Raw genomic sequence first — 13,838 nt, 5'->3', positions numbered from 1 at the left:
GAACATCCCTTCAGGCGAAATGAAGTCTTCCATATTATCGTTTCGAGTTGTCTCCCTTCCGGAAGTAAATCCAGTGAGTTCTGAATGAAAAACAATATTAGCTCGTTCTGTCAATAAACGTCGTATAATGTTAAAAACGATCGCAATTTAAACCGTGGAATGTGTACGGAAAGGAGTCATGATCACTGACCCAAAGGAAATTAAAAATTTTAACAGTTAGGAATGGGGTTCCTCCTAGAATTAACGTAGGAAAATAAGTGATAAGATACGAAGTGAAAATACCTTCTCTCACTCTGACTGCTGTCAGTGTGGAAAGTAAACTTGGAATTGATAGTACAAAAATAAAACAAAATAGGCCTAAGTACATTGTTCATACACTTTTATCCGGGATTGGCTATTTTGTAACTATTCAGATTACATAAATTACATTTTACATGTGCAGTTGAATTAGTTTTGAAAATAATATTATCCAGCTACATGTATACATGTGTCAATGAAACAATGGCAATCATATCCCTCAGAGCAATCTGCTCTTTGATTCATTGATGTTTTGAAATAAATATGCATATTACTCTCAATCTTTTAACACTCGTACAAGTTTTTTTTGTTTTTAATTCTCTTAAAAAAAATTGAGAATAAAATCATACATCAAGTTAATACTGTTTCAAGTGTAGCTTTGTTTTTTATCAACTGCCCTTTATGGTTTAATTATTGATTTTTGTTCTCCTTGAAAACAAATATCCCTATATGGTATTTCATAATACTTTTGACACCAGTTAAGTTCCATGATATGTAATATTATTTTTTCTAATTTTAGCTGCTTGACTTTGTGAGTATGAATCATGCCAGTGAGAAGTTTTCTTCCCAAGGGAGTGAAGGAGGATGGTACAGAATAGCATGGGCATTTCTAAAGGTAAAATACACCTATATATCATTCACCACAACACATATAGACTAGATAGATATAAGAAGATGTGGTACCAATGAGACAACTCTACATCCAAGTCACAATTTGTAAAATAAACCATTATTGCCAAAGTACGACCTTTGCCATAGAGCTTTAGTTCACACAAAACAGCAAACTATAAAAGATCCCAAAAATGACTAGTGTAAAACCATTCAGACAGGAAAACCAATGGTCTACTCTTATTCTATATAAAACAGAGAGGCAAGAAACGCTTATGAACCACATAAAATACACCTACAGTTGGTCTCCTTTTGAGTTCATTCACCACCACACATATGGACTGAATGCCTACATGTCAAGAATGCATAACAGAGTATACTGCAAATGATAAGTGCCATACATGGAAATGAAACATACCCCTTAAAAATATCTTTTGTTTACCTTTTTTTATAAAAAAATAACTTCATGGTTTAAAAATTTAAATAAAAATTTAAATCAAAACTTGAAACTAAATCTATGGTAGTTTTTGTTTTACACCTTTGTAGTGGCAAGAAAATTGTTAACAATTTTAACATTATTTCATATATTGGTTTTCAAATTTAATTGTAAAACACATTTAAAAATTATCTAATTTAAAGCTTTAACTAATGAACTAATTTTTTACAGGTTGTAGGAAATAATAATAAAATAAATACTGGTTCTAAAGTGAGATTACAGCTGTTTGAACCACCATCTTCTCAAGTGCGGACAGGACCAAATCAACCTGAGGTTTGTTTATTTGTTATTTGTTTATGTCATATTGATTATATAAAACTCTGTATTATGATTTTATTGTCTCATCTGCGGTGTTTGTAGCAGTATGCCTCACATGTATAAGTTGTGTCTTCTAATTATTTTTTTTGACTTTAGGAAACTTTAGTAATAAACACGAGGACAGACTTACAAATATGACACTCATTAGGAAAAACTTCCACATATAACACCATAACATATATAACTCAATTAGGGATAAAATAACAAATTATCACACTTTATTACTTAATAATTGACACACTCACACATTTGACACACATTATTTAACTCTTACATATTTGACACACATTATTTATTTCTCACATATTTGACACAAATTATTCGACACACTTACATATTTGACACACATTATTTAACCCTTTCATATTTGAAACACATTACTTAACCCTTACCAGTTGCGGATTCAGAGGGGGGTGTAGAGGGCGTACCCCCCCCCCCCCCCCCCCCCCCTTTTGCTGGCATTTTTTTTTTTTTTTAAATGATTAATAATCAGTCTAGACTTCGTGAATTTTGCTGTGTATTTAATTTTAATGCGACAGTTCTCCACTTATAAAGATATTTTTCGCTCCTCGTATTCACTGTAATATATTATTAATTATGTCAAAGTTATGTGATTCGCTACGGTGGAGTTGACAAGTACATCGAAAAAAAAAAAAACGTCACTCAGTCATTTTGAAATTCAGATTACAGTAACACATGTTTAGGCTAAGGATGACGCCTTCAAAGTATCGAGCAAGGATGTATGTTGACTTCCTTATCACAATTCCACCCAACAGAAAATTATACCCTATTACACTCTACACAAACGGGCGTATCTTTTTTTTTTGGGGGGGGGGGGGTGATTGCATGTGAATCCCTGAATTTTTTTCAAAGCCCGACTGCAACCCGGCCTGCTGGGTGTGGCCTATATGACTCCATGTGTCGAACGTTATTCACAACTTCATTTTCATTTCGTTTCCGATTCATTCGTATAGCCTTTTGTTGATTTGTACCCCTCTCTTCCATTGTTGGGTGAAACATTTTAACCAAACATTTCAATGGATAAAAATTTCTTGTTTGTTTTTCTTCGTGTCAGTCGTATTGTAAATTTCATTGAATAGCCGTATATCTTGTTCACAACAAGAAATCTGTAAAGTTATGCTAACTAACCATACAACAAACGGGAATTTCCCATGTCTATTTTTTACTGACAAATTCCACTTCAAATATATTAAATAGTACATAGCTTTGGATCCATTCAATCATTTTATAATAGACAATCAATGTAGAGAATACGGCACCAAAAATGTCCAGCCCCTAAACTTTTAACTAAAATGCATTTTACACTTATTTTATGCTTGTAGCAAAAAAAAGGTCCCCAAAAATTTTTAGCCTCGCATTGCTCGGCGAAATTCATTTTTTTCGCCCCCCTTTCCAAAATCCTGGATCCGCCCCTGCTTACATATTTGACACACATTATTTAACTCTTACATATTTGACACACATTATTTAACTCTTACATATTTGACACACATTATTTTACATTTACATATTTGGAACACATTATTTTTGTACATTTATATTAAGCACACATAGTAATAAATTACTATCCTATTGTAGGTTTACCAGTGGTGGAAGTCCTCACAAAGACGTCCCTATCCATCTACAGTATATGTTACATTGAAGGGCATAACACCACCTGATGAAGTGGAACCTGCACTCAGATCTATGTTTGCTACACAAAAGGTACTAAAAAATATTTTATTTTAAACTGTTCATGGAATATCAGTCACTCCCATTAGAGACAAAGACATCAGAAAGAGAGACTTTGACTTTATACTAATTGAGGTTACTGTAAATTCAGAAATTATTGTTTGTATTGTGATTTAAGCAGACCAAACAAAAATGAGTGATTAATTATTGAGATTTCAGGAAAAGCTTCATACAGTTGTATGTATCAGATATCAGAATCAAGTTCATATAATTGTGATTCTCACCCATTGACATTATTCACATTAATAAAAACCTACCAGTAATTTATGAATTTACATTACTTGATCTAAAAACAAGATGTGTTACGATTGCCAATGAGACAACTCTCTACTAATGATCAAATGACTTAGAAGTTGACAGCTATAGGTCATCATGGCTGTTAAATGATCTATAGTTACACTACCTTCAATGTTGTCAGTTGGTTACTTAAATTATGAATTCCACTTCTCAGTAACTTTGCTATTTTTATAATCTTCTCATAAAGAACAAAATATAGATCCATAAAATTTAAAATAGTCTAGAATTAGATTTTATCCTTAAATTGGGTAAATTTGAACCATTATGAGAATATTTCAAAAGGCGGATTTAGGGGGGTGGCCCAGGGGGCCCATGGCCCCTCCTATGTGGGAAAATTTTGGTTGGTTATATAGGGAATCACTGAAGCCTGACAGAAGCGGGCCCCCTCTTAGGCAGTCAGTGGGCCCCAACTTATGGAAAATTCTGGATCTGCCATTGATTTCAATAATTGAGGTCCAGGTAAAATGCAATCTTATAGCATTAATGTGTAACCCGCATATTCTTTAATTGATATTTATTAATGAAACATATATTTCTTTCCTAGGAAGAAGGATTTACAACCTATCAAGATTTAAAGAAGAGTGTTAGTTGGGGAGATAAGAAGAGACTGTAAGATATTTATCTAATTAGCATCTTAAAATTTAAATTCTATTGTGCCGACTGATAGAATAGATAGAAAATAATAAAAGATTTGATGCTAGAAAACTCATAAAGATTATTTATAAGAAAGAAAGAAAAAGATTGAGCTTAAAGATCACATTTCCTTTACCTTTAGGAGGTTGAACCTAGTTATACAAAAATTTCTCAATTTATACAGTGTAGATTTCTACAACTGTTGTCAATGTTAATAAAACTTTGACTGCATAAGGACAATAACTGAATTTATACCATTTGAATTTCTAATAAATACAAATGAATCTTTTTGATGATGGTATATATAAAACTATACAACTATTTTCATGGCTGATGTTATTTGATTACAGAGATAGTACGAGACACACCCTATCATCATGGACAAGACTTGTAGGTCAGACCTGTAGGATTCCTAATCATTTAGAACACATGATACCTGGAGGAAGAAGAGGTTGCTATGTTTTAAAATTCTCTCACGATGGCAGGTTAGAATGATGACAATCACATGTTATTAAGGTTTTATGGCCCAGCCATAGTGGAGGGGGCATTAAGTTTTACCCTTATCCGTCTGTACATCCCAAATGCCACTAAATGTTATGAAACTTATACACAATGCCTATAACCACAAAACACAGATCCGCTATAAATTTGTGGGTATCACTTTTACTGTTGTAGAGTAATTCCCCTTTCAAAATGAAAAAAATGCTCATTAGTTTTTCGTTTCCCTTCTCTAGCTTAAGTTTGCACCAACTTAAATCGTTGAACCAAATGTTATGAAACTTATACACAGAGATTATTACATAAAAACTACGTTCAAATAAAAAATTTAACAAACTTCTGTAAAAGTAAATTTTGAGGTTTATGCACAATAAAATCAACAGAAAGTTTGCACAAAAATGACAATTGTTATCCATTTGTTTGATGAATTGAAGCTTTTGATTTTGCCATTAGATTAGATTCCATTTTGAATTTTCCTTGGAGTTCAGTATTTTTTGTGATTTTACTTTTAACAAGAAAGACTTGAAAAATCTTGTTGTGTATGGCTTATTATAATAACATAAATGTTCTACCAAACTTATTAATGTATATTTCAGGAGTTTAGCCTGTGGATGCCATGATAGAGATAGTTACCCAATTCTAGTCTATGAAGTAAGTGTGTCTTTCAAAATCGTCATATGTGCATTGAATAGTTTTTTAGATTGCATATTTTGGCGTTAATATTGAGTCACTGATAAGGTCTTTGCATCTGAACTAAACACATTATTTTTTTAAAAACAGTTGTTGGCATGACACGGGTTATGTTCTTCTCATATATGTTATGATGGTATGATACTAAACCCCTAACGGGAAGGATTGTGCCTGATGTTCATATGATGAAATCATAATCTTTCAGTCAGTTTAATTGAAGTCTGGAGCTGGCATGTCAGTTAACTGCTAGTAGTCTGTTGTTATTTATGTATTATTGTCATTTTGTTTATTTTCTTTGGTTACATCTTCTGACATCAGACTTGGATTTCTTTTGAACTGAATTTTAATGTGCGTATTGTTATGCGTTTACTTTACTACATTGGTTAGAGGTATAGGGGGAGGGTTGAGATCTCACAAACATGTTTAACCCCGCCGCATTTTTGCGCCTGTCCCAAGTCAGGAGCCTCTGGCCTTTGTTAGTCTTGTATTATTTTAATTTTAGTTTCTTGTGTACAATTTGGAAATTAGTATGGCGTTCATTATCACTGGACTAGTATATATTTGTTTAGGGGCCAGCTGAGGGACGCCTCCGGGTGCGGGAGTTTCTCGCTGCATTGAAGACCTGTTGGTGACCCTCTGCTGTTGTTTTTTATTTGGTCGGGTTGTTGTCTCTTTGACACATTCCCCATTTCCATTCTCAATTTTATTTGTCTCGCCTTGACAGAGTCAAAAAGCGAGACATAGGTATGCTGTTTCCGGCGGCGGCGGCGGCGGCGGCGTCAACAATGAATTAGTTTGTGATTAGGTCTAGTTTATGGTGAACCACAATCATATTTGGTATGCAGTTGTATAAGCATTGGCACATCTCATTTCCATGGAGATTATTTGGCCCTGCCCCCTCAGTCATGGCCTATTGACTTCGAAACTTTTGCTTATTTTTACTTGTATTAGTTTATGATTAGGTCAGTTTATGGGGAACCACAAGTGGTAGATCAATGATATTTGGTATTCAGTTGTGTAAGCATTGGCATATCTCATTTCCATGGAGATAATCTGGCTCCACCCCTTAGTCATGGTCTATTGACTTTGAATTTTTTTCCAAGTTAACATGTATTAGTTTGTGATAAGGTCAGTTCAAGGGACCCATTAGTGATAGGCCAATGTTAATTGGTATTTAGTTGTATAAGCATTGGCACATCTCATTTCCATGGAGAAATTTGGCCTTGCCCCTCAGTCACAGTCTAATGACTTTGAAACTTATCTTAGTTTACATGTACTTTGTAATAGTTTGTGATTAGATCAGTTTAAGATGAACTGCTAATGTTTAGTCAATGATATTTGGTATGCAAATTTATTGGTATTTGCAAGTATATTTCCATGGAGATTATATAGCCCCACCCCCTCTTCATGGTTTATTGACTTTGAAACTTTTACATAGTTTACAAGTTGTTTGTATTTAGGTTTTGGAAAATCAGTGGTATTTATTATGCAGTTGTATTATCATTGGCCCATCCCATTTACATGGAAATTGTTTAGCCATGTAATTCAGTTATGGTTCATTGACGTTGAATATTTTCATAACTTGTGTAAGATGTTAAAGTATTGCTATTTTGATTTCAACATTTGCATAATCAAAATTACAAAAAGGTGAGACATATCTCTGTGATAACAGTTTATTTTGTTCCTATAGATTTAGGGGTAATCAGCAATTTATATGAAGAGTTGTGGCCAGTTGGACTCAAATTGAGTTTGCAATTTATAAGTTAGTAAACCTAGTAAACAGAGATTTGCTTTTATCAAATTAAAAAAGGAGCCAGCTTATCTTCCAATACTGTTCATTCTAATGCAACTGAGAGAAGAAGAAAAATACAGCTAAATCGTACATTTCAAAATCAGTCTCATGATGTCTGGGTTTGTGCTCACAATCTACACCAGCATTCATTGAATTGATGTCCTGAAAGTGTGGTATTTTCTAATGAATTAAAAGTTACTATGTTTTAAAATTTGAGAAAATATTCTTGTAAAAAAGGAGTGTTTATTACACACATTGCTATGAATGTAAATACTGTGGATTCATTATTATTCAATAATTACATTAGATGTATGTTTCATTTTGATACTTTATTCTGATTGGCTAACTGCACATCACGTGTTATTCCGTAAGCAATTGCATTGCTCAATAAAACTTTTTATTCATGATAACATGTGGTCCCACAATAAAGTGCACAGGTGAATTAAATAAAACAATAATAAAATTCGTGTTTTCATGATCATTGCTAAAAAAATGTAATTATAAGTATTGAATGCTTCTTTTTGTAATTTCTTAGGGTTGTAAAAGCGTTGACCGTGTGCACATTTTTAGTATGAAGCGCTTCCACGCTTCATACAAAATGTACTTCTGTCAACGCTTTTACACCCCAATGAAGTTACAAAAAGAAGCATTAAATTCTTAATTGGATACCAATTTTTGTGGATTTCTAGTAACCCTTGAAGCACAAATTCTAATGTACCACCAATTACAAACTTTCTACAAGATGTATGCAAACTTTTGCAAAACCACAAAATCAAGTATCCAAATAATTGGTACCCACAGAAATAAATGAATACATAATAGACAAAAATTGGGTATTTAGTTTTTAGATATGAAAAATAAAACATATTGAGTTCTTGTGTCATTTAATCTGCAATTTTCATATAAAAAAAAACTTGATATTAAAACTATCTTTCTTATTCAGGTGCCATCTTTTGAACTAAAAGGAAAATTAAAAGGTCATTTTGGTATTGTTTATGATTTGTCATGGTCAAAAAGAGATACACATTTGAGTTCAGCGTCATCTGATGGCACTGTAAGGTGAGTATTTATAATTCTTAATACCTGAATGTTTCTAAATTAGTGAAATGGAATATTATTTATTCTAATTTACACAATGAGGTTTTCATGTTGTTTCTTCTGTCTGTCATTGCTTCATTGTAATAAAACTCAAAATATGTTGATAGGTTTGTGCATCGTTAAGTTTTATAAACAATTCCTTATGTAGAATGTAGGTACATATCTTATATGTAATTTTCTTCAGAAATGACTTTTTATAGTAACTGGGAAAAAGACTAACAGTAAAAATTGATAGTACAAAAGAAGAATCTAGATTTCAAGTAATACATAAAAAAGAAGGCATTTTTGCCAATAGCATTTTAATGTTACTCAATTTTTGACATATCTATCTAAACTTAAGTCACATTATTCTGTTATAATACTACATGTTTATTGCTTAGAATATCATTTCAAACATATTTTTCTCTTGATATTTTTAGAGTATGGAATTTAGAAGACTTTGATAAAGCTGAGAATATTTTACCTCATCCAGCCTATGTATATACATCTCAGTTCCATCCCCGAATTGACACCATTGTTGTAACAGGATGTTACGATCAAGTTATACGTGTGTGGGACATACAGGGAGAGGATGTCCATGGAAATGTAAGTAGTCTTAGATGGTTTGTTATTATCTGGTAGTATGTGTCTGATACACCAACACACAAACATAAAACACAAAATACATACAGACGAATAAGTTGTATATTGAAAAAAGTATTGAGATCATAAATTGTGTTGGACACTCTTGGGTTGCATCTCCATTGAACAGTCTGCAGGTACACACCATTCCAATCTAATTATTATAGTTCTCACTTATTGTTTCTGTCAACTGATACTTTACATATGTGTGGAGACATTACACCTGACTGTGTTTCAAACATATATTTATATCAAACCAATGACAATATTCACATTAAAAATATACAAGATTTGATAAAAAAAAATCTTAATAGCAAAAATCATAAAGTTTTGTTATAAATGTTGTTTTTCAAAAAAGCATATATGTTGTGATTGCAGTAAAAATAAGACTTTATAAACATAAGAGTTATAACAAAGGTTATATATACAAATTTTATAACTTTTTTGGTTAAATTTTATTAACAAAAACCTTTAATGTAAACATTATGGAAGATAAAATGAAGTGGTGCAGCAAAAAATCAATGTATTTGGTATGTTATCAATATAGACAAAAATGCAGTACTAGAAATCTGCCAAATAAATGTAAAGCATCCATACTTCATATTTACATATTGAAAAATTTTCTATCCTGAACTTTGAAAACAGATTTGTTCGTTTAATTGGATGTTTGTAAGTACAATTTATTTTCCAAGAATGACCTTAATTCACAGACTTAGTTCTGATGCATGAACATTTATTTCAAATCTCTCTGATTCTGTCTTTTAAAGTGATTTTCTTTCGTCTGCTGAATTCTTCATAAAAAAGTTCACTAAATCTTAGCACAGTCTCCGGTTTTGATTCAGGGATATGCTTTCATCGGTAGATTTTCTGTTCTAAAAATAGAGAATTTGGAATTGTTGTATACATCACAAGATAATATTTCATTAGGCACAAGAAGACAAAAAATTGTGAAATAAAAGGACAGTATTTTGATTCTTTATATTAATAAACAAGTTGGATGATCTTTATAGATTTTCCATTTCCTGAAATATTTGTCTCATCAGCATTTCTCAAATTGATTTAAATTAAATTATGTATGAATTATTATTAATATTTCTAGACTTCAAATGTTTTATTTTTCTTTTTATTAATTTAGCTAAAGCAAGAAATAGAGAGTCACAAAGGCTATGTGAATTCTGTATGTTTTGATAGTGATGGACAGAAAATGTACTCTGCAGACAGTATAGGAAGCATCAGTATCTGGAATGTGTTTGTAACGGAACAGCCTCACCATAGAGGTAATTTAAGGGAAATCATCCCATTATATCATACAATAAACTTTAATGTTTAGTATTGCAGCCTAACAACTTTTGCTTTATTAATGCTTGATTATATTTATCCTAGAGAAAGTAGAAAAGGCTAAATATATGCAAGCTGTTTCTGGTATCATCAAAAATGTATTAGTTTGTGATTAAGTCAGTTAAAAGATTAGGTCATCTTATGGGACACCACTAGTGGTAGGCCAATGAAACTTGGTATGCAGTTTTATAAGCATTGGTACATCTCTTGTCTATGAAGATTATTTGGCTCCACCCCTTCAGTCATAATCTATTGACTTTGAAACTTTTGCATGGTTTGCATGTTAAAGTTTGTGTTCAGATCAGTTCAAAGGAAACCATATATGAAATGTCAATGATATTTGATATGAAGATGTAACAGCATTGGCATTTCTCATTTCCAAGAAGTTTTTTGGGCCATGCATCTTTAGTCATTGTCTTTGATGTTTTTGTATATTTGACATTTTCAAGTATTGCCATTTTGATTTTTAACAATTGCAATTTACTATCAAAACTTTATAAAAGTGAAATTTGTCTCTGTGACAACAGTTTATATACAAGGTAGTAAGTATTAGCGTGAACTGAAACTATAAGTGTAATACTGTTAATATCTTTATTGTATCCCTTATCAAACAGTAGTAAGTTATTATTCCCTGTTCCTTAATCTTATTTACTGTGTGTAATTATATTGGTCATACCCCAAAAAGTGTCCTAGGAAATGTAATGGAAATGGACCTGAAACCAATAAGGACAGACATGTAAAAACATACATGGAACCCAGGAATGGCTCTTTAATAATATAGTAACCACCCATAGAAGTATTTGAATTGTTATAATCCTATATTGGTATAACTTGTGATCAGTTATATTTTATATTTTGTTTTGTTTTTCAACTACCATATAATGTCCTGAGTATCTAACTTATAATTTTACAGACACGAATAAAAGTGGTATGTATTTTTGAGTGTGAAATACAGATTAACAGTAGTGTCTTACAACTCTATATTAATATATAAAAGTGTCATGAGTTGGTTTCTAACTTAGCATATTTTTTCTCCCTAACATCAATGAAAACCTTGTGACAGACTTGGTTTTGAGCATAATTTTTGTACTCCAGCCTTTTTTTATATCTTTATTCTCAATCAATCATCATTATGACAAGTTAAAGAAAGGGTTTGTGTTTTTTTTATTTTTAAATAATGAATTTTTTGCTCTCTGATATTATTTGTAAAACATGTGCATTAAAATCATGTAATTTTTGTGCAATATTCAATTAATATACAGAACTCGGAATAATTTTCTGAACGTTGCTCAATATTTCTGATAATTTCTGCACAGCCCTTAGATGTATATACTGTTTTCTATTTGCTGCACATGGTTTTGACAAAATTGATAGGGTCCAAGAAATTTAAATCCATGATTGAAAATAATTTAAGATTCTAAGTAAAACTTCATTAATATTGATACATTCATCATTGGTTTTATAATTGCTCAAAATATGTTTTACTCCAACCTACAAGTTTTTTGACATGCTACAAAATCAAACTGGAGTTGTAAAATTAATTTGTGATATAAATGTTTTTAAAGTACCTCAGTATTCAAATGAAATACTTATTCCTTGAATTTATGCGTATAAAAAGTCAACACAACTTCTAGGAAAACGGGTATGTGTAAAAACAATGTAAATTGTCATCAGAGATCAAGTTAGATTGTATTAAATTGCTAACAACTCCTTCACTATTAACTAAGTCATTAACTTACACTTTATGTCTGTTTGTTTTGTTCACACATTATTTACAATAAAATGGAATTTTATGCAACTGTCATAGAAGTAAGATGTTTAGCTAGCTTTAGAATCAGGTTTAATCCACCATTTTCTACACAAGAAAATACCAGTACCAAGTCAAGAATATGACAGTTGTTATCTATTTGTTTGAGGTGTTTGGGCTTTTGATTTTGCTATTTGATTTAGGGATTTTCCATTTTGAATTTTCCTCTGAGTGCTGTATTTTTGTGATTTTACATTACACAATACAAATAGTTTATACACAACTCAATCAGGGTAATGGTATAAATACACATATCAAATGACTAGCCCAGTTTTAATTGTTTTAAAATTGCCTTTAAAGATGACTTTTCAATATTAACATACTATGTGCATTCAAATTTTCAGTTAAAATGTCATTAAAGATAAAACAAAACATTTGACATAGCTAGTTACGCTTTTCTTTGTTTTTGAATGAAGCTTTTATGTCATTTTAAAACAAATATCCTATTTTGGCATGCATTATTCATGGCTTTTTACTCCCAAAATAAAAACGCCTCGCATATTACCCAAAGAGATAAGGGAAACACTTGATCTTGATAGGTTCTTTATATTCTGACATGTTAGTTCTTAAAATTGTAGACTAAAAGGGTTCTCTTACTTCTTTTTGTTTCTTTTCAAATAATTTAATGATTTACCTAATCCGTATTAATATATACAAATTTTATTAAAATTCTAATATTTACAGGTACCGGTAAATATCAAAATATGTTGCTTCATTATGCCTTCATTACAAATTTCTCCTTTCTTTTGATTGCATTGCATAGAGACAAAAAGTCCTTGGTTATTCTTTCAGATTCGGTGTTTAATACTGCTGCATGTAATTTGATTGAGCTGAAAGTTCTTCAAACATTTTAAAATGTGATGAATAGATTAAGCAATATTTTAATTAAGGACAGTCTTACTTTCAAACTTTTTTTTGTTATACCTATTAAGTTATGAATTTATAGACACTCTCACAATATTTCTTTGTGATTAACACATTTTGTTTATATTCCTGGTGAATGGCAAATCCCAATTTTCCAGTAATTTTTTTATATTTTGGTTTATTTTAACACTCATCATGGTCATGAAGGGTTGTCTAGAATTGATTTACAAATATTTTCAACTTTTACTTAATGATGGAAAGCAGTTTTTTCCATGAAAATACAGCAAAAAATCAAACATGACTTGACATTAGTGGAGTTTTATTGTATGTTTTCAACAAGTGCTTAAAAAAAAAATTCTTGAATTCCTGTGGTAGAAAAAAGGTTACTGATTTTAACAAATATGTAATGAATTTTATGTAGTAATGAAATGGCCAAAAAGACCACAATAAACTAGAAATAGTATGATTTATTGGCAGATATTTTTTAAAACTTAGTTTAAAAATAAATGTCAAATCTTAATCACATATTAATTTTTAGCTAATTGTACCTTTCATTCTTTGAGCCATTAGATTTTTATTTTACAATGTTCTCTGACATTACTACCTAAGGTGATACCTATTGAAATCTGATGTGCTAAGGAAGAGGGATAAGCACAAAGGCACAACAGTTTTAAAAAAAAAGCAAAGTTGTTGAAATTGTAGTCCTTAAATTAAAGTGGAATAAACAT

General features: G+C 31.1%; 1 protein-coding gene across 6 annotated transcripts in view; it reads left to right on the top strand.

Annotated features, from left to right (window-relative positions):
- Positions 1 to 13,838, top strand: part of LOC143069181 (jouberin-like) — a 377,039-nt gene that overhangs the window by 333,379 nt on the left and 29,822 nt on the right. For 5 of the 6 annotated variants that reach the window (XM_076243713.1, XM_076243698.1, XM_076243690.1 and 2 more), the window contains exons 12-21: positions 818 to 913; positions 1,574 to 1,675; positions 3,320 to 3,445; positions 4,314 to 4,378; positions 4,753 to 4,887; positions 5,497 to 5,551; positions 8,326 to 8,441; positions 8,900 to 9,065; positions 10,237 to 10,378; positions 11,353 to 11,367. In XM_076243713.1, the coding sequence (XP_076099828.1) occupies positions 818 to 913; positions 1,574 to 1,675; positions 3,320 to 3,445; positions 4,314 to 4,378; positions 4,753 to 4,887; positions 5,497 to 5,551; positions 8,326 to 8,441; positions 8,900 to 9,065; positions 10,237 to 10,378; positions 11,353 to 11,367 (1,018 nt within the window). The remainder of the gene's footprint in view (positions 1 to 817; positions 914 to 1,573; positions 1,676 to 3,319; positions 3,446 to 4,313; positions 4,379 to 4,752; positions 4,888 to 5,496; positions 5,552 to 8,325; positions 8,442 to 8,899; positions 9,066 to 10,236; positions 10,379 to 11,352; positions 11,368 to 13,838) is intronic. The other variant, XM_076243707.1, reaches the window with a different exon arrangement.

Source organism: Mytilus galloprovincialis, chromosome 1, assembly GCF_965363235.1.
Source record: "Mytilus galloprovincialis chromosome 1, xbMytGall1.hap1.1, whole genome shotgun sequence".
In the NCBI taxonomy this organism is placed as follows: Eukaryota; Metazoa; Mollusca; class Bivalvia; order Mytilida; family Mytilidae; genus Mytilus; species Mytilus galloprovincialis.
The sequence above is the reverse complement of the archived record's forward strand: the minus strand, read 5'-3'. Positions and strand labels throughout refer to the sequence as shown.